Genomic DNA, 27,861 nt, shown 5'->3' on the forward strand with positions numbered 1-27,861 from the left:
ACCCCAATTATGATTTTCCACTTACAAGTTAGAAAGACAAAGGTTTTTTAGTCTGAAATGAAAATCAAACATCTCTAAATAAGTTCCTGAACAACCAATAACAGATTATTTAAAACCAAACCTGGAAACCAGTCTCTAAATTTAAAACAAATTTCTAAAACCAGAAATGTGTCCAAAGGATACAGATGTCCCCACATATTGTGCCATCCCCCAAACAGCAAAGTTTTTTGTACAGACAATTTTCACATGAAGGATATTCAACTAGAAGTTTGAATCAAATTGTATGGTGAGCAAGACATGGAAGGTGTCTTCAAAAATAACCTATAAAATGAATATAACAAAGGCCTATAACTGTCATAACAAAGATCAGTGCTGGCCTATTTTGTGAAATTAAGAAAGTGGCATAATTCTAGAAAGAAAACAGCCACAGAAAAAAAAAACTACATTTTTATGATCATCTTCACATCAAGGTTTTTCATCCATATCCTTTCAATAGTGTTTTATGGAGTTGGACACACAAGATTTTTTTCTATATTCTAAATAGCAAAACTATCAAAGGACTGTGGTAAAAAAGTCACAGCAAAAGTTCCTTCCTTTACAGTCATCTGCACATCAAGCTTGTTCACCTGTTAAAGTTTGAAGCAAATCATGCAAAGAATGTGGGAGGAGTAGGACACAGAAGATTTTGGGTCAGACATACCAATAGCAACAACACTATATGCCTCCCCACCCCCCTTAATGTGGGAACATAAAAATATACCACCCTACCTTCTTTAAAGAGGGCATAAAATACCCAGTTTGTGAGTTTGTAAAATTAGTAACAGACCATTGCAAGTGAAATATTATTCATTCATGTAAATTATAATCTGACACAAATATACAAGGTTTCCAATTACATACAGATATATATGAAATACAGTTTATATACTGAATTCTTTAAAAAAAAAAATATGAAAGAAGACCCGTTTTAAAACAAACTGTTAACTTCTCACCAATGATGGTCTGCCAGAGGTAACAAGGTGCATTAATTTTACCCTCAAGCAAGCTGTAACCAAGACATAATATCCCTCAAAACTTAAAGACAGTCATTGCTCGACAGTTTAACATGATGTATATAATGATACATTTGAATATATCCAGTTATCTACCAAGTCAATTCAAATCAACACAATGCAATGGTGACTAAAAACTAAGGTCACACAATGAGCTAGATTGCTACCAAATGTGGAAACACAGTATTGCAGATCTATTGACTAATTTTCATGACATTATTTTTTTCTAGTATCAGCAGACAGTGCAAATTGCAAATTTTATACAAAACTAAGATTTTAGCAGCATGTAAGTTATAAAACATTTGTCCCCATCATCCCTGTCAATGATGGTCTGCCAGATTTAACTAGGTGCATTAATTTTACCCTCAAGCAAGCTGTAACCGAGACCTAATATCCCTCAAAATCTAGAGACATTCATCTACTGACCATAGAAAATCATGCTACAAAGATGGACTACTGCAGACCACTACTTTCTGGTTACTGAACCTTGCCCACATAGTTTGATTGGGAGAGTGCAGAGCTATGGGTTGCGAATTTGATCCCTGGACAGGGAGTTTGTTCTCCGTGATGATCTGATAAAAGATAATGTGTCTGAAATCATTTGTCCACCTCTGATTCATGTGGAGAAGTTGGTAGTTGCTTGTGGAGAACAGGTTGGTACTGGTTCAGAATCAACGAACATGAGTTAGATGAAACTCCCATAGTTATGTAACTGAAATGCTGCTGAAAAATAGTTCTGGTTATTGATCAGAAACTTAACTGTCAATTGACTGACTGATAAACACACATGAGCGAAACTGTATCGTGGTATAAGTCACAATTTCCTGACAGCAGACTATAAAACAGTTACATGTACATCAAACTGCCATAAAAAAGTAAGTAATCTTCAGTATCAGCTGAGTTATTAACTCCTTCAAATTAAGATCAGAGCTGTGAAGATCTTGTGTTGTAACATACCTTGGCACTTCCATTTAAAATGACACTTGTAAGTTTAGTCATACACTTTCACACATCAATATACTAAAGTAAGCAACATTAGATATCACTATTAAAAATGAAAATCCGACATAAAACTGAACACAACCTTATAAAATGATGTTCTCTATGAATTGCATTTGTTCAAATATTTAGGTATCCATACTCTATCATTCTCACAGGTGCAACAAATAGCTACATGATAAAAACTAAATGAGCAAAATTTTGACATAATATACTGCAAGCTTTTTGCATTAAACATTGTGTTAACTTTATCATAGTCACTAGTTCTCTGCATTTTTACTTGAACATCTATACTCTAACTACAACATTTCAAAGTTAGTTGGATCATATCAACCAAACATTTATATCAGTATCACAAGAGGAAAACATTTTTATTGGACTAATTTTTATTATTGGACTTTTGAGCTGAATGTCAAATTAACACAAAAAAACCTATAACTTGTAAATCTCATGAACAGCAGTGAAGCAAACATATTAAAAATCATAAATCAATTCTAGCATATATAAATGGGAAAAATATAAATCTGAAATTGAATGTGGTCCAAAAGAAATTGCCAATTTTATAATTACTACAGAAAACAATAGAGTTGTATCACTGATGAAACAGAAAATGTCACATTGTAATTAAAACTCGATAAACCGCTTACTGGAGTATCAATGTCTCCAGTACCAGGGCTCATTCAAGCAATGTGTGTAGTCCCCAACCATTTCCCCTGTATTTTCTATGTTTGGATATCTTTAAACCCTTGGATAACGCAGGCATTAAGCTAACTGGGACCTTAAATGACTGGCTGTATTAATAAATTATATTTTTCTACTGTTTATCTTAAGATTACTTTCTGAGCCACTTATCTGCAAACACAGCTTTTTAAATATTGTAAGGTAAGCATCTACTCATTAATATGCATTTATGTGTGTATCAATTTGGGAACACAAAGCTTTAACAAAATCCAGATTAATGTTGATGTGTATGCCTGTAAGAATAAATTTCCTTATAACTTCTATAAACAAGAGCTGTCAGTGGACAGCGCACTCGACTATTCTCAGTGCTTTATAGTATAATATAAGCTATGAGTAAAACTTTAACATTACAATAAGCATATTCTAAGTCGAAAAGGCGCCATAATTCAGTCAAAATGCTTGATAGAGTTGCCTCCTCCTTTTTACAGACTGGGGTCATGATGGTAAACAAGTATGCAAAATATGAAAGCAATATCTCAATGTACTTTGAAAATATTTGGGGTGGTACGCAAACTTTAACATTATATTCTAAGTCGAAAAGGGGCCATAATTCAGTCAAAATGCTTGATAGAGTTGCTTCCTCCTTTTTACAGACTGGGGTCATGATGGTAAACAAGTATGCAAAATATGAAAGCAATATCTCAATGGACTTTGAAAATATTTGGGGTAGTATGCTAACTTTAACATTTGTGTGACGCTAACGCTCACGCCGAGGCCGGGGCAAGTGAGATAGCTCCCCTATTCTTCGAATAGTCGAGCTAAAAAATGAAATATTATCCTCCCCTTGTATCTGAAACTAATTCCAGTCTAAAACAAGACAGATTAAAACAGAACACACATGCACATGGAGCAAGTCTCATTTCACTGAATATACTGAACAAAGCTTTCTTCCCTTCATCATTATAGGACTGTTTTGTTTTTTTCTGATTTATATGCATGTACATTGTATAAAACTGCAGAATTATATGCAAGTTGAATAAAGTGCTAGAAATTACTCCCAGTTCAACTTACATGTGAAACTGAGTCCAATTTAAAAGAAAATGTAGTTTTAAAAAATTTAATAAACACTGGTTATCTTTATCAGTGGCAAGCTTTTATGATTTTTTTTCACTATATAAACTCTGGCTTTATGATCTCTTAACTCTCCATCAATCCATTCTCTTGTACCAAATATTGTTTCAATTTAGTCAGGTAAAACTTATGAACACTTTCACAGAGACCTGTTGTTTTCCAGAGTTCTGTTAAAACAAGACAGTGCATTATATTGAAACATTCACAGCTATAAAAGCAAAATCATCAATTGTAATTTCCAGGTTTCAAACACTTTTCAAACCCATTCCAACCCCTTCCTGAGTTGCAAACAAAAAAATTGCAAATAAATGACTGAACTTTGAATTTTAGACTCAAAATGTTAATAAATTGAAGACCAAGCTCAAATGTCTCTATGTGTCACTGACAGCTCTAAACACGTACCCGTGTACAATAAACAGATTCTCAGTGTAATATAGGTCGCTGTTTAGTGTATAATTGTTAGCCTTTCATTGTACAATTACTTGCCTTTCAGTGTGCAATAGATAGCCTTTCAGTTAACAATAGCTAGCCTTTCAGTGTACAATAGCTAGCTTTTCAGTGTGCAATAACTAGCCTTTCAATGTACAATAGCTAGCCTTTTAGTGTGCAATAGCTAGCCTTTCAGTGTACAATAGCTAGCCTTTTAGTGTACAACAACAAGCCTTTTAGTGTGCAATATATAGCATACCACATGTCACTGCATGACTTTCTTACATTTACACAGAAGTATCAGACAAACCCTTCAATATATCCAATAACATGAGACATAATTAATTCACAAACAGACACACAAAAACATATCTGGAAATATTGCTTTATAAACAGCAACATAGTCACAGTAAATTATCACATGTATTTTAAAAATATGTCCTACTTTACACACTTTTTTAAATGCATCAAGCATTTTAGGAAACATACAACTATACACAATAATTAACAACATACATATATTTATATATGCTAACTTTTTAATAAGCATTTACCTTACAACAATAGCTAAACTAAAAAATCCATTTAAGATGCATACAAACTGAACTTTTGTCAGAACAATTAAAATAAAAGCCACAAGTTTTGAACAAGCTCATTTTCTTTTTAATCTGTACTAAGTCATAAAACTGCAGGAATATCTAAAAGCCAAAGTTTCCATCTGAAAAATAATTTTAGAATTTTTCTAATTTCTGACATTTTGAGAATCTTTAAGTAACATCCAATTTTCAGATTTAGCCATGCACAAGAATGGCAAAAAGGTCCATGTCAATGACCAACTGAAAATTTAGAAGAGTAAAATTATCGACACTTAAAAAGTAAAAAGCTGTGAACTGACCATTCTTACTACAGTAACTGTCTTACTTTACAATGTGCTTTGGCTTCCATATAGCATAGACAGTCACATCAAGCTTAACCTTATAAAAGACTTTACTTCCAAATTTATTTTGAATTTTACTAAATTGAAACCATTAAATGACTGAAACCACTATATGGCTGAATCCATTAATTGGCTTGGTTGAAACCACTAAATGACTGAAACCACTATATGGCTGAATCCACTAACTGGCTTGGTTGAAACCACTAAATGGCTTAAACAACTAAATGGCTGAATCCACAAAATGGTTGAAGCCTTTAAATGGCTGAATCCATTTAATGGCTGCACAAGTAACATCTCCATCTTTATTCTTTACAGTTACAACTTTCCCCCCATCTTACACCCCATCCAACATTTCCTGCTTCCCCCCATAAAATCCAGGGCAGGACAGGATCCATTTCTACAATAATTGCATCATCACATTTGGTTATGTATTTCTTAAAAAATCACTTTGTTGAAACTCACGTCATTTCAAAATTTGTTCACAATAATTGCTGTTGAGAAATAGGTTGCTGGTACATATGTCCTTGAATTGACTGAGAACCATAGTCTGTAGTGCTGGGAACCATGTTTTGAGAATTCACTGGTCCCATTGTTTGTCCATATTGTGACTGTGATGGAACTACATTCACATTATGTGTAGGAATACTCTGTTGGGGTGGAACTACATTTTGCTGTGGATGTGGTGGTTGGGGTTGTGATTGGGCAGCATTATATCCAGGTTGTTGACCAGGTAAATTTTGCACTGGTGCACTGAAAAAAATAAAAAGAAATTTGATAAAAGTCAAAGAAATGTTGATTAACTTTCAACAATAAATATATATGGTACAACATTTACAGCTGAAACTTTATATATTGAACTCCCTTATTTCAAAATTCTGGCTATCTCAAAGATATTTTCAAGTTCTGTTCTGAAAACACGCACAAAAAATATCATTTTAAGTCGAATTTCGGATATCTCTAAGTAAAATGCATGATTCCTTTGAACTTGACAGACCGAGTTTCATCTTACTTTAATAGAGCTAAAGTTTGAAAAATGCTTATAAATCACTGAACTTTTTTTCAGTATTTTTTTTCAATAAACATTGCCAATATTGACCTAGCTGACAAGAAGCACGTCGTCAGATCAAGGCTTGAATACTACTTGGTTTAAAATGTCTCTTCCTAACATAAAACCGGCCTTGCTTTGTCCTTGATAAAAACCGAGGAGTAATTGAAACAACCTTTAAGATTATACAGTAGATTTCCACCTAATGGGCACGCCAAAACAACTTGCATGCCAAAATTGCGGCCACTTTTTCGAAGTACAAAATAAATTTGTTCTTTATTCATCATAAATATTGACCAGTACAGCGGGCATGTCCCTAATGCGGCACTTCGGCCACTTTTTGTGGAACAAATTGCTTATTTACTATGTGTTAACTGACCATAATTACAGGCAGACAAAAAGATGGACCCAGACATCCTTTGTTTATTTAACACATTAACCTTGTTTATTTAACAGAGTGTAAATGATCCCTTGCCTTGGGCAATTTACAACAAGGTACATCGATCAATACATGTGTATTTCAATCAGGTACACTTTACCAGTATCGCCTGGAAGCTTGTAATACAAATGTAAGAGCAAATTCAAGCATTTACAGATCCATGATGAAATGCTGAAATCATTTGGTCAATTTTGTTGTGAAAATTTTAACTGTTGAGCAATTAGCAGTAGTTATCCTCATGTATCATTTTAACCTTTTTGATCTCAAAGAAGAAATCAACTGTATTGAATGATACGATAATTGCGTCAATTATGCAGAGGGTTTTTGTTCTTTAATTTGGTTTGTAGGCCTAACTGACTTTATTGAACATAGAAAATTATGACACTCTACATGCACATAATTGACCCAAAACATGGATTAAGATCAAACTCCACATCCAAATCAAACATATAAATGAAGGATTTTAAGTATGATACATGGTTATATCTTGAAATATCATTATGACCTCATAGTACAATGGTTGTTGACCAGTCAGTAACATGCCAAATCTCAAATTCACTATTAAGGCCAGACCACTATTAAGGCCACTTTTGGCCAGACCGATGGGTGCCCTTAATAGAGAGAATCTACTATAGTGCATAAATTTATACCAATCAAACAAATAGCATATAATTTGGGTAAATGTGGTCATCTTTTTCTGTAAGATAATTACCTATTGTTAAAATTTTGACTAGATGCTGTTGTGTACGTCTGCGGCTGTCCTTGACCTTGCATTAATTGACCTTGTGGCACTGGTCCTGTCTGACCTTGACCTTGTGACATTGATCCCATCTGACCTTGACCTTGTGTCATTTGAGGCATCTGGCTCATGCCTCCCTGCGGCATATATTGGGTACCACTAAACTGCTGAAAAACAAGATCGAAAAAATCAAAGCAAGTTCAAATTTGATTCAAATACAGACATTTATGCATCAATGTAAGGTTGGCCCCAAAGATTTGCTGAAGCAGTATCTTCTATATTTAGCTCTGAACACCATTTCAGGAGATGGCAGCATAAATGAGTTTCTGAGAAACATTGACAAACAGATCTGCAAAACATGACTAATGCTCATCTGGGCCCAGTTGTTCGAAACTTTAACAGGCGATTAAGCTAACAGTTGATTAATTTTAGGCTTTTCGACATTTTAGAAGACTTAGAAAAACAAATGTATGAGATAAGAATTATGAACATTGAAAAATCTTTTCCATGAAATCAAAACATCATACTAGTTTATCCAATCAAGACCAGTGTTTTGAATCATAATTTAACCAGCGGTTAGTTTAACAGCCGGTTAAAGTTTCAAACAACTGGGCCCTGATGTTACTTTAAAAACATAAAAAATCGTTTAGTCAAGGTTAACACCAATTTTTTAAACTGTATTTCATTTTTATACAACAATTATATACTTTACAAGTTTTTCTAGATTCCTTACTTGATTTCTCAATATAAGCAATAACTTCCCCAAATGAGTCAAAAGTGTGGAGTACAAACTAGAGTTATCACAAAAGGTGGTTAATATCCCCCAGACACTGCTTTGATACAAGAGAGAGTTATTGTTACATCATGACCTTTGACCTTCAAATGTTATCTTGACCTAAGTTGTGCATTATGCATTTTGTATTGATGAGATTAACAATAGATGCCAATTTCATGAAAGTTATTCCAGCAGTTGCAAAGATATGGATGTGAATCAAATTTAAGCAATTTGATCTTAGATCTTTGTGACCTTGATCTTGTACTTCGAGACCCGAGTCAAATGTTTTGCACACTGTCCTGATAACAGCTATTAATAGTTCTATGAAAATTGTCTAGGCACCTTAGACAATATTGAGGGGATACAAATTTAAGCCATCTAATAAAAATTCAAGCAATTTGACTTTTGTCCTCCAAGTGTGATCTTGACCTTGGACTTAGTGACCCTAGAGGCATTCCCATGGCACCTGGATTATATCCTTACATTGACAGTTTATATATAGACATACCTGTGGCATAGACCCTGGAGGCATTCCCATGGCACCTGGATTATATCCAGACATTGACTGTTTATAGGCAAATGGCATAGGTGTCTCCTTCATCAAGTTATGGTACATTTGTAGAGCTTCTAGCACCTTTGCATTGATTCCACACAATTCTGCATGTCTCCTGCAATATACCAACACAAAAAGGTTGTTGTCCTATTTCTGCTATTTGATATAACACCATTTTTATACAAATTACCTTTTTTTCATATAACTACATTAACATTGCTCCTGGATTCCTTTCACCTGGTTTATAAATGTGTTAATGCCTAGTGTTCCCACCTTTAAAGTCTTAATAACTGCAATTTTTTATGTACATAATATGGTTCTTCCCTATTTTAAGGGCAATCTTCTTGTATCCTAGAAGTAATGAATCCTTCATCATGGGGAATTTTGACATAATAATTGACATCATAGTGCTCTCTTACAAGGCAGCACATCAATAGTTGTTTTTTCACAGAATATGCATAGCTTGAACTCATTATTTGTTTAACTGGCAAGCAATTCAAGTCGTCTTAGAATCTCCCATAGAAGTCTTAAATGTTGAATAAAAAATTTGTTAAAAAAAAACAGAACGAAATAATATATACATGTAGTAGAATCATATTTTAATATATTTAAACATGACAAAGTTGTTACATATCTGCTAAAATATTCTTCCCTGTAAATAACCAATTTGGAGGGTTTAAATATATTAAAGAAAGGTTCTGCAATTATATACTAATTCAATCCATATATGTCCTTGTAATACATATAATATGTGAAAGAAATAGGAAAGTACTACTTCTTGGCAAACATTTGGCAAACAGGCGTAACGTCAGCATGACTGTGTCTTCATCATATTAAAAATAGTGAAAGGGTTATATATCCCATGCCGTATTCAACGAAAAATTTTAGAAACAAAAGCACCGCCTGCGGGTGCCAATGCTCTTCTGCAAGTGCTGGATAATATGTAAGAAGAGTTATAGTTCAGATTTTCTAAGTACAAAAAGGGCCATAATTCTGACAAAATGCAGGTAACTGCTATTGTTATCGGCCTACACAGTCCCCTAATGATTATAAACAATGTGCAAAGTTTCAAAGCTGTAACTCTTATAGTTTTTGAGAAAAGGTTCACCTAAACAAAAATTTTAACCAAGAAACTCAAATTTTCTAAGTACAAAAAAGGCCATAATTCTGACAAAATGCATATCAGAGTTATGATTCTTGGCCTACATTGTCAATCCCCTAATGATGATAAATAAGTGTGCTAAGTTTCAAAGCTGTAGCTCTTATACTTTTTGAGAAAAGGTGGACTAAACAAAAATTGTAACCAAGGCCGATGCCACAATCAAGCGATGACAACACTTCGTAGATTTTATAATCAGACGAGCTAATAAAATAATTACATATTCTTAAAATAGATATTTATAATAAAGTGCATGAAATTTACATCTGTGAAGAGAAAAGTCATTATATTATAAAGGCAAACAACCATGTAGGAGTTCCAGTTTAATTTTATCATCTGCAGCATAATTTGTGTTTTCTTCTATAAGATAATGTGGGGGCTTCTTTTATTCAACAAGCAAAATAAAAGGAACAAAAACGAACTTACAAGGTTATTGTTAAAAAAAATATAGCATAAATCTACACATCAAAGCACCACGTTAATTTTTCCAGTGTAAAATGAAGTTTCTTGTGCTGGTGAAAACACAGGAAACTCCTTTCCTGCATGCAAGAAAACACCATTCTGTCCTAAGATGTCTTTATATGAAATAATAGATCAAATATGGTAGCACTTCTTATTTGTGCTGGTATGGGGCCAATTATAATGTTGATGTGATGTCAATATTACCAGTCTAAGGAATCTTGGTCAGATACAGAAAATATCTGTGGTTTGCTGCCCAGCATGTTGTCTCATTATCACTGACAAGCTCACTGACCACAGTGAATTATGACCCAACACTGGAGTCTGATATAATGTTGAACATCTTGGTAAATTGTAATCTAAAAATCTGTAACACATTAACTTTCTATGTTTTTTTCTTGATCAAAACTTGAAACCCTTTGTCTGAAGAAAAAATAAAATGGTGATGTGTACGACTTCAGTCCCAGTCCAGATGCACATTTTACAATATCGGTGAGCTTCCAAGCATGTCTAAAAAGCACAAAAAACACAGCATTCATGAGAGCACCACACAAAAAGGTCTCAGACTGAAGCAACCTCTGAATAAACCACTAAGTCTATCAGATATTATGTAAATTGATTATGGAAGTGCATGTTACACTGACACTACAGTTTATGTGCAAATATAATAAATGTATCATTTATTGGACATACTAGACAGAGGGAAGGGGAGAAGGGCATCAGACCGGGGCTTGGGGGAGTGTGTAGTTTGCCCCACCTCCAGCAAGTTTAGTGTTGATATGATGTAAGCTCAGGATCTAAACTGCTTATACTAATTTCATCTGTGGATATATTTAATTTTAAGTTTGAACCCATATTCCAGACTCATATTTGTGTCCTCCATGATCCCCATGATAATATGACCCCCGCCCTCCTTGTTGAAATGGCTTCTACGTGGGTATGTATGTATGTAATTAATATATTACATACATGTATTTATACATGTACAAGTTGTATGCATGTAATTGTTAGGTTTTATTAATGTATTTTAGCTCGATTGTGAAGAAAGCTTGTAACTAAATTATTGTTCAAGTAAGGTCAAAAGTTCAAAACTATGTACTTTAAATAATTTTAACTCTAAATATTATGCTAGCGGCAATTGCAGTGGCAATTGTATTTGCCTCTGCGACCATTGCAGAGCAAGATCATGATCTACACTGTTTACAATTCAGTTAGTAAGTTTTCAATTAATATCCCTATAAACTATATTTTTTAAAAATGGTACTGTCAAAATTGAAAGATGGGCAAGTTTATATTGTAGAAACTTAACAAGGTACATAGTAAGAGTTAAAGCTTCAAAAGGTTGAATAAAAAAATTAAGAAATCATGATCATTAATATTCTACAGTTGAATATAGAAAAAAAATGTATTTTGTGTTGGCTAAATTTAAAACATACTTGTAATTATTATTGCTTTTTATTTTTACTTTTTTGTTCTTAAAACATGAAAAGTCGTTTTTTTATTGTAAAAGATCAAAGGGTCTGTAGAGTATTATAACTCTATTCCTGCTGAGGTGTTACTGCTCAGGGCTGAGCAGTTTCTTGTCAAGATTCCTTAGACTGTTACTGTGTTTTAATGATTTTTTTTTTTTTTTTTGGATTTAACGTTGCACCGACACATGATAGGTCATATGGCGACTTTCCAGCTTTAATGGTGGAGGAAGACCCCAGGTGCCCCTCCGTGCATTATTTCATCACGAGCGGGCACCTGGGTAGAACCACTGACCTTCCGTAAGCCAGCTGGATAGCTTCCTCACATGAAGAATTCAACGCCCTGAGTGAGGCTCGAACCCACATCGATGAGGGGCAAGTGATTTGAAGTCAGCGACCACTCGGCCACGGAGGCCCCTTTGTTTTAATGAAAACAAGGCAGTCTGAAAGACAGCTAAATCCCCCGCCACTGCTATGGATAGTGAAAGGGTAAAACCTTTGATTTTAGCTGTGACCTTGACCTTGAACTGACATGGCTGACTCATGAATTCTGCACAACGTCTTGATGAGGTGATCATTTGACCAAAGTTTCATGAAAAAAGGGGTTTAGGAGATACAGAGCTGAAACCTTTGACCTTCAGTTGTGACCTTGACCTTGAGTTGACATGGCTGACTCATGAGTTCTTGATGAGGTGATCATTTGTCCCAAGTTTGATGTAAATCCTTCAAGGGGTTAAGGAGATACAGAGTGGACACCAAATGGAAGGCTTAAACCTCCGACCCTTAGTTGTGACCTTGACCTTGAGCTGGCATGGTTGGCTCATAATTTCTGCTCATCGTTCTGATGAGGTAATCATTTGACCCAAGTTTTATAAAATTCCTTCAAGGGGTTTAGGAGATATAGAGCAGACACAAAATGGAAGGCTCAAACCTTTGACCTTCAGTTGTGACCTTGACCTTGAGCCGACTGGCTGACTCATAAGTTCTGCACATCGCCTTGATGAGGTGATCATTTGACCCAAGTTTGATGAAAATCCTTCAAGGGGTTTAGGAGATATAGAGCGGACACAAAATGGAAGGTTCAAACCTTTGACCTTAAGTTGTGACCTTGACCTTGAGCCGGCATGACTGACTCATGGGTTCTGCACATCGTCTTGATGAGGTGATCATTTGACCCAAGTTTTATAAAATTACTTCAAGGGGTTTAAGAGATATAGAGCGGACACAAAATGGAAGGCTCAAACCTTTGACCTTGAGTTGTGACCTTGACCTTGAGCCGGCATGGCTGACTCATGGGTTCTGCACATCGTCTTGATGAGGTGATCATTAGACCCAAGTTTTATAAAATTCCTTCAAGGGCTTTAGGAGATAAAGAGCGGACACAAAATGGCAGGCTCAAACCTTTGACCTTGAGTTGTGACCTTGACCTTGAACCGACAAAGGCTGACTCATGGGTTCTGCACATCGTCTTGATGAGGTGATCATTTGACCCAATTTTCATGAAAATCCTTCAAGGGGTTTAAGAGATATGGACCGGACACGATTTTGTTACGGACGGAAGGACGGAAAGACGGAAGGACAGACGGAAGACGGAAGGACGGACGCAGACCATTCCTATAATCCCTCCGCCACGGCGGGGGATTAATAAACATGATTTTTCTATTCATAATTAAATGCAGGCATTGTTACATTAAGTCTAAATGAAGATAAAACATAAGAACGTACTTATCTATCTTTTCCAGTTCAGCATCAATTAATGGACCCATGGCTTTACATTGTTCTGGAAAACAAATAGTAACTGTAAACAATTCCACATCATATTCATCAAACAGTCTGACATTACATATCATGCTTACTACACACTAAATTCTTGCAGCATAATACAAATAAAGACAGTTTTTTTTCTCTTTTGGGCAGTAAGTAAAGAATGTGTCAAACTGCAAAGCATTTCCAAGGGTGACTTTTTTTGTTGTTGTAATCAAAGTAACACTGACACAATTTTAGGCCGCTATTGCCACCTTTTCCTGTAGGAGAAAGATCCAAGGTACCCCTATTGAAATTACTTCAAGTCCGGATGGTGGGCACCTGTCTGGACCACCAATGTTTTGTAATTGAGCAGGATGGCTTCCATCGAATTCTATATAAGGGATTCAAAGTCAAAGACCTTAACCACACTGCCATAAAGGACCATTCCAGCAGTTTTGTTTGTTTGTTTGTTTTGGGTTTAACGCTGTTTTTCAACAGTATTTCAGTCATGTAACGGCGGGAAGTTAACCTAACCAGTGTTCCTGGATTCTGTACCCGTACAAACCTGTTCTCCGCAAGTAACTGCCAACTTCACCACATGAATCAGAGGTGGAGGACTAATGATTTCAGATACAATGTCGTTTATCAAATAGTCATGGAGAACATACACCCAGCCCGAGGATCGAACTCGCGACCCTGTAATCCGTAGACCGATGCTCTACCTACTGAGCTAAGCGGGCGGGTCCATTCCAGCAGTAAAAGCAAATTTTGTTGTTTATGTCAACATCTTTTATCATTGATTTAACATGCCATTTTTTTTTCATTTTATGAACCATCAAATATGAAAATGCCCACAGAATCCAGTACAGAAATCTTATTGGACGGTCATGTGGTATTATTGGCTTTGTTTGTGTATGGCACAAATATACTTCATACATTCCAAAAAACATATTCATTTGTTTACTGGTCATACCAAATGAAACTAACTCAATTAAGTTTCATTAATGTGATAAACTCTGGTATTTGAGACATTCCAATGGAACTAAATCATTGTGCTTTGTTGTTTGGTCTAGTTAGAGAGAAATCTTGCGACAGCAAAGAATCGTCAACGCTTTCAGTGTTTGCTGACTCAATAAAGCTAAATAGATAAATGAACAGAATTGTGTAATAGTATTTACAAAATTGTGAATCTGTATCGACAGAGCTTTGCAACTGTATGATCATCAGAATTGTATAATTGTACCAATAGAATTGTGCAATTTTTTTTATCAGAATTGTGTACCTGTTGATATAAGCCATTAACCAAATGAAAGAAAAAGGTAATCACCTTCTTTACAGAATTTTTAACTACCAGAATCTTTTCTTGGTATTATTGAAGAGGGACAATATTGAGAATTTGAAGTTAAAGGATAAATCTCAGTAACACATCATTCTTACGTCTTTTATAGAAATAAAAATGAGTACCTTCTAACTGCAACATTTCAACACTATCTGGTCGAGTCTCTCCTGTAGGATCAGCATTCTGTATTTGTTGTAACATATCATCTATCTTTGCCTGTAAAAATCAATCAATCATCAACTTTGATGTCCAAACTTTAGAGTGAATTCATTCATAGTCTCCTTAGACTTCTGAAAAAAATGTCTTGTTTCCCATAAATATTATATTGGGCCGATGGTCTAGTGGTAACACGCTTGACTGTCAATCCAGAGGTCCGGGATTTGAATCCTAGTCCAGGCACTGGAAATTTTTGAGATGCTCTTGAGTGTCTTCCACCTAAGAGGCCTGTACTGGTTCTTCCCAGGAAAGACGGCTTCGTGTGTATCGGTGCTAAACACTGGGCACATTAAAGAACTTGACTGTCTATTCACTAACAGCTAGGCTAAGTTAGCCTTACAGGCCTGTATCTAAAAAGGATTTCTCTCTATCTGTTCTGGGGGGCTTTATCTCACTCTATCCCTCTGGTCTGTACTAGTAGAGGATGAATTTCGCACCCTGTGTGGCTGTTTGCTATATGTAAAGCCCCTTTGAATGTGTTTATCATGAAAAAGGCCCTATATAAATCTGGTATGATAATGATAATAATGATACACAGTCATTATAAAGCATTAGCAAGTTTGAGTCAAATTCCTGTTGCCAATTTCAACATAAAATTCTTCCAACATGTCTAACATTTTGTCTCAGTTGGCAACAAAGAGTTTGCAGATCAGTCTAATAATGAAGGCTTCCTAATGGTCAAATTTACAACTGAGCTCAGAATCAACAACACTGGAATTTTTACACTGGTCCCTTCAACCTTGTGCTAATCTTAAAAAATTTCTCATTTCACAACAAAGATGGCAGTGGTATCAACTACATTTTACTGATTATTGAATTTATGACTGTCATTAATTCCAAACTATTTTTCTATATCTCTTCTAATCTCAATTCTTACCTCATCTATTTCCAACTGTTCTGGTGCCTCAATAGTTTTCACCTGAACTTCTTCACTGAACTCTACCTTTCTTTTCGCTGTACAAATATAAAACATCCATCTGTATTGATGGGTTTATGTATTTTTACACAGTGCTTATTTTACAATGACATCTTTTTTTTCAAATCATAATATACAGTTGGACCTGCATTAACAGCCACCTGTATTATCCAGATACCTGCCTTTAGCAACCTGTAAGCTAGCTTCCCAAATTGACAGTTTGTTCTTATTTACACTTGTGTTACAGTTGCTTACTTAAAGACATCACTTTGTGTCATTCCCCTGGTCACTGCTCAATATAGAACTGATTGTTCATTCATCTTTGAAATAAGGTTACTTGCAACAAAATACTTGTCTTGTTAAAAAAGTGATTTCTTTATTTGTTATAGGTTTAATGCTTTTTTTCAACAGCAGTACAAACCTCTTCTCTGCGAGTAACTGCCAACTTCCCAACATGAATCAGAGGTGGAGGACAAATGATTTCAGACACCATGTCTTTTATCACATTGTCAGGAGAACTTATGCCTCGCCCAGGTATCGAACTCACAACCCCTTGATCTGAGGATCTGCGCTCTCCCTATTGAGCTGTGTGGGCAGGCTTTTCCAAGTTAAAACACATTTAAAACTGTAAATCTGTAAAATTTTATTCATTGATGGAAATCCTTTTTTGTGTTCCACCATGTCCATTACTTTTAGTGCTAGATCTATCTGGTTCCTCTGAAGCTTACTTCTGTTTGAAAGATGTTATCATGCAATATAAACTTGCTGGATGTCCACCAACGTAAGATATTCTAAACACAAATTATGTTCAGAAATATTAAAATAAAATAAGTTAACAGAGCAAACTCACGTTCTTCTGGTTCCACTGACAGGTCTGCAGTAACAAAGTTAGCCGGGAACAAACCCTCTCCTCTCTGATTAAATCCTTTCCACCAATTAGGATCACTGTAGTAACAATTATCATTTTAAATAATGGATAACATCAAAGGATAACCAAAAAAAAAGGTAACTGAGACTTAAGGGAACTTGAGTACGTATGTTTGTAAATATTATAATGCAGCGACTGATTATGATTATTTTAGAATATTGCAGTGTATTTCTGTGAAGATATAATAAGTTAAACAGAACTGCAGACTTCATACGAGTACAAATATCCATAAATAACCCAGCTTTGGGTTCAGAAATACCTATCCAACTAGCTTAAAGATCAGCTGTTCCAGCTAGTTACCTATTTGTGCCCGAAGGAATATCCAGGGAGATACATGGGGTCTTCCTTCACTATTAATACCCTAGTTGTCATAATATGAATTAAATTCTCAGTGTGACGTTAACCCTTATTGTGCTGGACAAGATTTATTCTGCCTTTGCAACCAGTGCAGATCATGATCAGACTGCATGGATGAGCAGTCTGATCATGATCTGCACTGTTCGCCATTCAGTCAGTATCTTTTAGGTGAGCACCCCTTTAAACAGTTAGTGGTACTGTCCAAATTGAAAGATGGGCAAGTCCATTATAGAAATGTAGCAGGATAAGGGTTAAACTGAATGAAACAAAGCAACAATTTAACTATTACCTGTCATCCAGTACACTGATCAGTTCTCCTGCATGGAATGTCAGCTCATTATCCTCAACTGCTTCAAAGTCATACAATGCCCTCACCTACAATTATAATACCAGTGAAAAACTCTGTAATAAAGGCTATAAAATACCTTATACCTTATTACATACTCGTATTCTATTCCACGTCAAGTTACGATGGAATCAGAAATGTCAATATTTTTCCATATTGATGCTTAAATTTCATTTTATTTAAACATTTTCATTTGCATGATGTCATTTTAATGTGAGCCGCGCCATGAGAAAATCAACATAGTGGCTTTGCGACCAGCATGGATCCAGACCATCTGCGCAGGTGGAGGACAAAACTAATATATTCTTTGCCAAAAATACACACCTTGCCCGGGAATCAAACCCTCGGCCACCAATCTGGCGCTGTTCCTGTTCATCCTACGTAGATACAAATATCTTACTGCACACTCACTGACTCGCTCTAAGATTCGGATCGTACAGAAACATTTGAGCCGTACCATGAGAAAACCAACATAGTAGGTTTGCGACCAGCATGGATCAAGACCAGCCTGCACATCCGCGCAGTCTGGTCAGGATCTATACTGTTCACTGACAGTTTCTCTTATTCCAATAGGCTTTGAAAGTGAACAGCATGGATCCTGACCAGACTGCGCAGATGCGCAGGCTGGTCTGGATCCATGCTGGTCGCAAAGCTACTATGTTGGTTTTCTTATGGCGCTAGTAGACTAGTATTTACATATTTATGTGTGTATATACGTATGTAATAAAACGGTTACTGGCTTTGCATCTTGAAACATACACTCATTCTTAAGCAGAATAATACTGCACTCCTAAAGTCGTGCAATATTTCCACCGCAAAACTAGTGCATATTTCCTGATACAAAGCTAATAACCTATAAATATATGCACTTGCTGTAAAATCATGCATTATCAGTATGAGTTAAGTAGACTAAAGTGCCATCATGTCTTATAAAGTACATCATTTTGTAAATCAATCTTAAATCATATTTGCTCTAATACACTTAAGTACAAAACACTTAAGATTTTTTACTTCCTTTCTCAACAGTGCACTGAACCAGATTCATCAATAACAATCCTTTTTAAAAACTGGACAAAAAACCTAGGTACTGCTTTAGTAAAGTACCTTTCTAACTTCTCTAACCCTAGGAGCTGCACCGCCAGAAGCACCTGCTGATAGTCCAGTTGGGTATAGACTGGTTGTTTTATGACCGGAACCCTTTTCTTCCTCTTGAAGAGATAGTGCAATAGCTGTAAAACAAACAATCTTGAATGATCAATGGAAAATCTAAACTGTGTTTTCTTCAATAATTAATAAAATACCAGAATGCAAGCCGAGGTAGGCAAGAATACCTATATGAAATATGTATGCTGGCTACCAGTAGTATTACTTTTAGAATGCAATTATTAATGTGGCAAAAATTATGCCATGTAGGTGACACATTAAATAACTGTTTAGGTAATATTTCTTTCATTTTTTTCAAAACTGGTATTGATGCATGGAACTGTCTTTGCACACAGGTGTTTTTAGTAGTTCTTTTTCTTGCATTTCTCTTAAACAGTGTATTAAACAGAAACTGACAATACTATAACACCATGTCTTTTTCCAGTTTGTTAATATTCTTTTTATACATTTTCAGTAATAAAACGTCTTTTAATACTATTTTAGGCAGATTTTCACCAAAAAAACATGTAAACTTTCATTGTAACCATAGTTACACACCTTTAGCGAGATCATCTTCCTCCTGCTGGGACTGTGCTACATTTGGATCTTTGCTCATTGTTACTGTCTTCTTTGGCTGTAGGTAAAATTTAAATAACAATGAATTTATAAACAATGAAGCCACTATTAAACACAATCCCTCACCACACACATGACCTCCTCATACGCAAGTTCCAAATATATCAAAAGCACTATCAATATAAATTTTCAGTTATAAATACATCTATTAACCCTTACCATGCTGGACATGATTGATTCTGCCTTTGCGACCAGTGTAGACCAAGATCAGCCTGCACATCCATGCAGTCTGACCATGGTCTGCACTGTTGGCTATTCAGTCAGTAAATTTTCAGTAAACACCCCTTCAAATGATAAATGGTACTGCCCAAATTGAAAGATAGACCAGTCCATTATAGAAATTTAGCATGGTAAGGGTTAAACAAAACATGACTAAAAACTTATTGAACAGCGATGTTGGGCCCGAAGTGGTTATTAGTACAACTAAACCTACATGTATATTGCATGAGGGCTTAGTATAGGTTTAGAAGTTTAGAAGATACACCACACAAGAAACATCACTGCAGTTTATTAAGTTGTTTATAACATACCTAAACATAATAATGTTTACTCCATTGCTTTAATCAGTAATACAAGTATTAATCATAACTATAAAATATTGGCATGAAGTAATATTTTCACCGCAACAACACAGGGTGAAGTGATGTCAAAAATGACATAATTCTTCCATGATGGGCCAATAACTGGTAATAATACCCACTCCCAGTTAAAACGCCAGCTTCCAGTTATTTGACCTGGGGGTACTGAATTTGTCCTAGCAGTTTTGTTACTACTTATAGTACGGTATACAATTATAAATTTTATCAGAACAAGATGTCCCTGTTGTCCTCAGATTTCAATGAGAGTTATCACCTATCATACAGTCAAACTTGTTTTAATTCATTCTCATGTTCAAAAATGTTAATACCCTATCTACAAAAGGAATGTAATGATCACGCATGGCAGAGCTTTAAAGTTTTATAGTTATACTTACTGTAGAATCTGGATCAGCAAATTCATGTCCTTCCTTCTTTAAGCTCTCATAGAACGATGGGACCAAACTGAAATAGAAGACAATACATTAGTTACATGTAACTTTGAAACTCTCCCAAAAACATGGGATAAAACTGAAAAGGTAAACAAAATTGGTTAACTCTGATATTATAATATTTTTTACATAAGAAATTACAAGTTTTTCTGCGCTTTATCTGAATTTGAGTGACCAAATCAGTTTTCTCAGCACTACAGTACAAAGAGCTCATACCATGCCAAAACGTTTACTTTGAAACTGATTTTTAGTGAGTGGCAACATTTTATTTCTTATTTACCTATTGATGAGTAAAGTGATATGAAACACATCAAAACAATCTTTCAGACAAGATTTAGTACAAAGGACCATATTCTGTGAAATTGTACAATTTTACGGGCCCAACGTTTCACAGTTTTATCCAAATACCGGTAGCAATTTTGTGGGGATATAAATTTGCAGTTTTTGACCCGGGAACACAAAATGAAAGGGCATTTCACATGTTTGTTTGGATTTCATTTTGTGTATTGAAACAACCATGAAATGTACACAAGAAAATTGGTTTCCAATGAATACTTAATAATTTACAGTATGATGCAACAATCATCAATGAGAGATGAAACTCCTCTTCAGTATAATATGTGTTATCACCAAGCCTACTACCAAATCTGGGGCAAATAATTTCAATTGCTACTTTGATGAATTGGTATCCCCAGCCGAAAGGGTTTGTGGTCAGGAAATTCAATGGCAAAAAAATATATCAGGCAAAAAGTTAAGGATGTTACTAAGAAGCAAATAATTTCATTGGTCAAAATCAATTTAACAGAAAACTAGAGATGCTTTTGAGAAAAGCGCATGTCTCCCACAACTGCCCCTATGAAAAATGTCTAGTTTCTCTAGATGGTTTAGACGAGTGGATCCAATAAGATGGTCTGGACAAGTGGATCCAATCAGTAATTCAAGGGCCATAATTCAAAAGTGCCTAGGTGGATTTGGCTAGTTATCAAACTTGGCTTAGGTCTTATGGTCAAACACATTTTGTTCAAGTTTGGTGAAGATCGGATGAGAAATCTTCGACTTAAGAGAGCGGACAAGAGTAAAAAGGCTGATTTTTCGGTAATTCAAGGGCCAGACCTCCAAAATGCTTGGACCGATTTGGCTAGTTATCGAACTTGGCTGAGGTCTCATGGCCAAACACATTTTGTTCAATTTTGGTGAAGATCGGATGAGAAATGATCGACTTAGAGTGCGGACAAGAGTAAAAAGGCCGATTTTTGGTAATTCAAGGGCCGTAACTCCAAAATGCCTGGACCAATTTGGCTAGTTATCAAACTTGGCCGAGGTCTCATGGTCAAACACATTTTATTCAAGTTTGGGGAAGATTGGATGAGAAATGTTCGACTTAGAGTGCGGACAAGAGTACAAAGGCCAATTTTTCCGGTAATTCAAGGGCGGTAACTCCAAAATGCCTAGACCAATTTGGCTAGTTATTGAACTTGGCCGAGGTCTCATGGTCAAACACATTTTGTTCAAGTTTGGTGAAGATCGGATGAGAAATGTTCAACTTAGAGTGCGGACAAGAGTAAAAAGGCCGATTTTTGGTAATTCAAGGGCCATAACTCCAAAATGCCTAGACCGATTTGGCTAGTTATCGAACTTGGCTGAGGTCTTATGGTCAAACACATTTTGTTAAAGTTTGGTGAAAATCGGACGAGAAATGTGCGACTTAGAATGCGACCAAGGCAAGGTGGTGACCAGGTGTGGGTACACAACTTCACATGTTTATAATAAATGTACATGGAAAAGAATGAAAGAAGTTTTATGAAATTCTACCAATTGGTTGGTTTTTTATGTACAAATCTGTAGATTTTCAAACAATTAAAGGACAGTAACTCTAAGGAAAATTGACCAATTGAAAAAAAAAATGACAGACATCATCGAAGTATGTTGATTCATATTTATTTTGAGTTTCATGAAATTCTACCAGCTTGTTACTGAGAAATGGCTGCAGACGTGGATTTTTCATTAAATCAAGGGCAATAACTCTAAGGGAAATTGACCAATAAAAAAACAAAACTTGACGGGCATCATCGCAGTATGTTGGTTCATATTTATTTCAAGTTTCATGAAATTCTACCTGCTAGTTACTGAGAAATGGCTGTGGACGGACATTTTTGGGCATTTTTCATTAAATCAAGGGCAATAACTCTAAGGGAAATTGACCAATCCAAAAAAAACCCTGATGGGCATCATCGCAGTATATTGGTTCATGTTTATTTCAAGTTTCATGAAATTCTACCTGCTAGTTACTGAGAAATGGCTGCGGACGGACACACGGACGCACGTGACGGACAACGCCATTTCAATATCCCCCTCCCAATTTCATCGGCGGGGGATAATAATATATAATAGAGCTGGGATATCTATCTCTGTCTATACGCTGCATCAACTGCTTACACTGGGACAATCCTTTCATTTAACTTCTGTACTTTTATCCAGTATTATCTTGAGGTTATTGAACCAGTATAATCAGTAACTGAGAGTGCAATGTCAAATAAACAACAAACAAATATATACATTATACACTTAAATTACCCGACTTAAAATGGAAAACAGATTTTTCAAACAGCAAAATTTAGTACTGATGACCCTGACCTCCCTGAAAATGCTTTAATAAGATGAATTTATGAAGTCCAAAATAGAGCATACTAAAAACAAGAGCTGTCCGTAAGACAGCCAAGCTCGACTATTCGAAATATTGTCACAGAAGCAGGAAATTATTACCCGAAATGTTAAATATCAAAAGAGTTTTAAGTCTGAAAGGGGACATAATTTGACCAAAATGCATATCAGAGTTATGGGACTTGATGCTATCAACTAGTTTTATAACCCCGAAGAAACATGTTAAGTTTCAATTCCATATCTGCATTAGTTTTGGAGATAGTACCTTGCATGTAAAACTTTAACCAGAATTTTCTAAGTCCAAAAAGGGGCATAATTTGCCCAAAATACATGTCAGAGTTATGGGACTTGATTCTGTCAACTAGTTTTATAACCCCGAAGACACATGTGAAGTTTCAATTCAATATCTGCATTAGTTTTGGAGATAGTAACTTGCATGTAAAACTTTAACCAGAATTTTCTAAGTCCAAAAGGGGGCATAATTTGCCCAAAATACATGTCAGAGTTATGGGACTTGACCCAGTGAGGTAGGTAATTGATCTAGAAAAAGAAAAAATAAGTTTAAAATCCATATGCCTTTTAGTAATAGCTGTATGTACTTGCACGCAAAACTTTAACCAGAATTTTCTAAGTCCAAAAGGGGGCATAATTTGGCCAAAATACATGTCAGAGTTATTGGACTTGACCTAGTGATGTAGGTAATTGATCTAGAAAAAGAAAAAAATAAGTTTCAAATCTATATGCCTTTTGGTAATAGCTGTATGTACTTGCACGCAAAACTTTAACCAAAATTTTCTAAGTCCAAAAGGGGGCATAATTTGGCCAAAATGAAGGTCAGAGTTATAGGACTTGCTGCTATCAACTAGTTTTATAACCCCGAAGACACATGTGAAGTTTCAATTCAATATCTACATTAGTTTTGGAGCTAGTAACTTGCATGTAAAACTTTAACCAGAATTTTCTAAGTCCAAAAGGGGGCATAATTTGCTCAAAATACATGTTAGAGTTATGGAACTTGACCCAGTGAGGTTGGTAATTGACCTAGAAAAAGAATAAATAAGTTTCAAAGCTATATGCCTTTAAATGATAGCTGTATGTACTTGCATGCAAAAACTTAACCAAGGTGTGACGCCGACGCCGACGCTGACGCCAACGCCGACGCCAGGGTGAGTAGAATAGCTAGACTATTCTTCGAATAGTCGAGCTAAAAATGTAACTTCATGTTGATGATGTATAACATGCTTCATTTGGATTGGATGGAGGAATTTAGTACACTAGGTATAGATGTAGTTGTAATAATATTAAATTCAGAAAGGAGCCACAACTCAAAATATAATTAATTGGACAAAAAATTCCTCCAATATGCACAATAGTGTGCACTTCATGTTGATAATACCAAGTTTCATTTGAATTTGACGAAAACTTTAATGGAGTCCAGTGTTGATAGGCTGACGGAATGACAGACTTCCTCACAGTAGAATAGTTACCATATGTAGCTATACTTTTCTTCTTTTTTTTTAGCCATAAAAAATGAATAGAATACCTAGTTTCAATTTAATATCTCAAAGCAAAACTAAGTTACTGAGCAAACATGATGGGTTTGACGCTCCTCAGACACCTGCCTGCCCCCTCTCCACAACATCACCAATTTAATAAACAGGTTTCTATCTTTGAATAACCTTATTACAGGCATGGGGTTCAGTCAAAAATAAGAAGCCTGAAAATCTACTTTCCAAAGCCTAAAATGATCTTTTTCAATAGAGTCATAATTTATAAGAAAATTCTGGCACTCAAAAACCTGAAATCAGGACTAGTCCTGAAAATTTCCAGACATGTGTTAAAGACACTGAGCTTACTTTAACGCTGGATCTTCTTTAAATTCCTTCATTTCTGCCCATGATTTAATTATATATTTTAGCTTCTGTGCAACTCGTGGATGGGCCTGAAAATAGAGATTTACAGAATACACATTATATGAATAGCATTCCCTCAAAATAACCAATGGCATCAACTGAAATCTGTCTCATTCCAACAGCAGCAAAACTGAGCTCAACAGTTTATAAGTCACAGTGATAATTTTTAATAGACATACAGACCATCAGCCTACACCCTCCCCCATAATTTTGAAGGTATACTGTGAAATCATTTAATTTCGTGGGCATGAAATTGCGTGGTTTTGGTCAAAACGTTAATTTCGTGGGGATATAAATTCATGGATTACAACTTCTGAACACAAATTGATGGGAATTTTACTTACTCGTTGGCATTAAATATCATGGATTGACTAAACCACGAAATCCACAAAAATTAGTCCTCCACGAATATTTATGACTTCACAGTATACTCAGCTTCAGAAGAACTTTCTTAAAAGCGTCTAGTCAGTCATTGTATTATTAAGAATTACTCAACCTACACTAAAAGTCATTTAACCTTTACCCTGCTTAATTTCTTAATTGGTCCATCATTTAACTTGGGCATTACCACTTGATTATCAAAGGGGTGTTCACCGAAAATTTTCTGACTGGATAGCGAACAGTGCAGATCATGATCAGCCTGCACGGATGTGCAGGTTGATCTTGGTCTACACTGGTCGAAAAAGCAGAATCACTTGCCACTAACAGGCTAAAGGTTAAAGATACACATTCTATGCAAAAAATCCATACAAACTATTTACCTTTTGACCAATTAATGTTCTGCACTCAGAAACAAAATCTCTTGAACATATTTCAAGATGGAAATCTCGTCCACAGTTGTTCACACATGCATTCAAAAGCTGCAAGTAAATTTATGTAAATCTATCATCTGAGCTCAATTCTCTAACAACCATAAATGGAAAGAAATGACCATTAGTAACAGAAATACACATTTTGTTCTGAGGGAAAGTAATACTGTACTTAGAACAGCAAATGTAAGAAATGCCGGATGCATACAGAGATTGATCCCTGCTCTTGCTAACAACATTACCGGCACTGATTTGGGTGTGACTTTACACTGAGGCTCTATATAGCAAATTCAACACCTAATGAACCAGGAATCTGAGAATATTCTGAACCTTGTACTATCCTTCAACTTTTATAACCTTATATTACACATTTGCAGCACTAAGTAACACAATTTTCTTTTCGAGAAATTAAGCTTATATTGGTTTACTTGTAGAGATTATAAATAAATAAACACAAACATGTATAATCTAATAAGGCAAGTGTAGTGTCAATATCCATTACTGAACTATGAGACAGGTGACATGACTACGTCTATCACATAACTGGACAATTAATGTGAAATGTGACTGAAAGTATCACAAGAACAAGAGGACCATGATGGTCCTGAATCGCTCACCTATCTCCACATGACCCAGTGTTCAACTGAGTATGACATCGTTATTTCTATTATTTGACATAGTGACCTAGTTTTTGAGCACATGTGACCTAGATATCATCAAGATAAAAAATTCTGACCAATTTTCATGAAGATCCATTGAAAAACATGGCCTCTAGAGAGGTCACAAGGTTTTTCTATTATTTGACCTAATGACCTAGTTTTTGAAGGCATGTGACCCACTTTTAAACTTGACCTAGATATCATCAAGGTGAACATTCTCACCAATTTTCATGAAGATCTCGTGAAAAATATGGCCTCTAGAGAGGTCACAAGGTTTTTCTATTTTTCGACCTACTGACCTAGTTTTTGACCGCACATGACCCAGTTATGAACCTGACCCAGATATCATCAAGCTGAACATTCACACCAATTTTCATGAAGATCCATTGAGAAATATGGCCTCTAGAGAGGTCACAAGGTTTTTTCTATTTTTAGACCTACTGACCTAGTTTTTGACCCCACGTGACCCAGTTTTGAACCTGACTTAGATATCATCAAGATGAACATTCTGACCAATATTCATGAAGATCTCATGAAAAATATGGCCTCTAGAGAGGTCACAAGGTTTTCTATTTTTAGATCTACTGACCTAGTTTTTAACCCCACGTGACCCAGTTTCGAACTTGACCTAGATATCTTCAAGGTAAACATTCTGACCAATTTTCATGAAGATCCATTGAAAAATATCGCCTCTAGAGAGGTCACAAGGTTTTCCTATTTTTAGACCTACTGACCTAGTTTTTGACCGCACATGACTCAGTTTCGAACTCGACCTAGATATCATCAAGGTGAACATTCTGACCAATTTTCATGAAGATCCATTGAGAAATATGGCCACTAGAGAGTTCACAAGGTTTTTCTATTTTTAGATCTACTGACCTAGTTTTTGACCCCACATGACCCAGTTTCGAACTTGACTTAGATATCATCAAGGTGAACATTCTGACCAATATTCATGAAGATCTCATGAAAAATATGGCCTCTAGAGAGGTCACAAGGTTTTCTATTTTTAGATCTACTGACCTAGTTTTTAACCCCACGTGACCCAGTTTCGAACTTGACCTAGATATCATCAAGATGAACATTCTGACCAATTTTCATGAAGATGCATTGAGAAATATGGCCTCTAGAGAGGTCACAAGGTTTTTCTATTTTTAGACCTAATGACCTAGTTTTTGACCCTACGTGACCCAGTTTCGAACTTGACCTAGATATCATCAAGATAAACATTCTGACCAACATTCATGAAGATCTCATGAAAAATATGGCCTCTAGAGAGGTCACAAGGTTTTTCTATT

The 27,861-nt window shown here is 35.6% G+C and overlaps 1 protein-coding gene across 1 annotated transcript in view; it reads right to left on the minus strand.

The window, feature by feature from the left end:
• Positions 1-940: 940 nt before the first annotated feature.
• Positions 941-27,861, minus strand: part of LOC123539706 (signal transducing adapter molecule 2-like) — a 44,866-nt gene continuing 17,945 nt past the window's right edge. The window contains exons 4-16 of the mRNA XM_045324439.2: positions 25,857-25,955; positions 25,039-25,124; positions 20,468-20,534; positions 19,417-19,492; positions 18,820-18,944; positions 17,659-17,744; positions 16,935-17,029; positions 16,046-16,122; positions 15,078-15,168; positions 13,593-13,647; positions 8,736-8,895; positions 7,426-7,619; positions 941-5,979 (exon numbers count right to left, since the gene is read on the minus strand). Coding sequence (XP_045180374.2) covers positions 5,709-5,979; positions 7,426-7,619; positions 8,736-8,895; positions 13,593-13,647; positions 15,078-15,168; positions 16,046-16,122; positions 16,935-17,029; positions 17,659-17,744; positions 18,820-18,944; positions 19,417-19,492; positions 20,468-20,534; positions 25,039-25,124; positions 25,857-25,955 — 1,482 coding nt within the window. The 3' untranslated portion in view covers positions 941-5,708. The remainder of the gene's footprint in view (positions 5,980-7,425; positions 7,620-8,735; positions 8,896-13,592; positions 13,648-15,077; positions 15,169-16,045; positions 16,123-16,934; positions 17,030-17,658; positions 17,745-18,819; positions 18,945-19,416; positions 19,493-20,467; positions 20,535-25,038; positions 25,125-25,856; positions 25,956-27,861) is intronic.

Source organism: Mercenaria mercenaria, chromosome 16 (assembly GCF_021730395.1).
Source record: "Mercenaria mercenaria strain notata chromosome 16, MADL_Memer_1, whole genome shotgun sequence".
In the NCBI taxonomy this organism is placed as follows: Eukaryota; Metazoa; Mollusca; class Bivalvia; order Venerida; family Veneridae; genus Mercenaria; species Mercenaria mercenaria.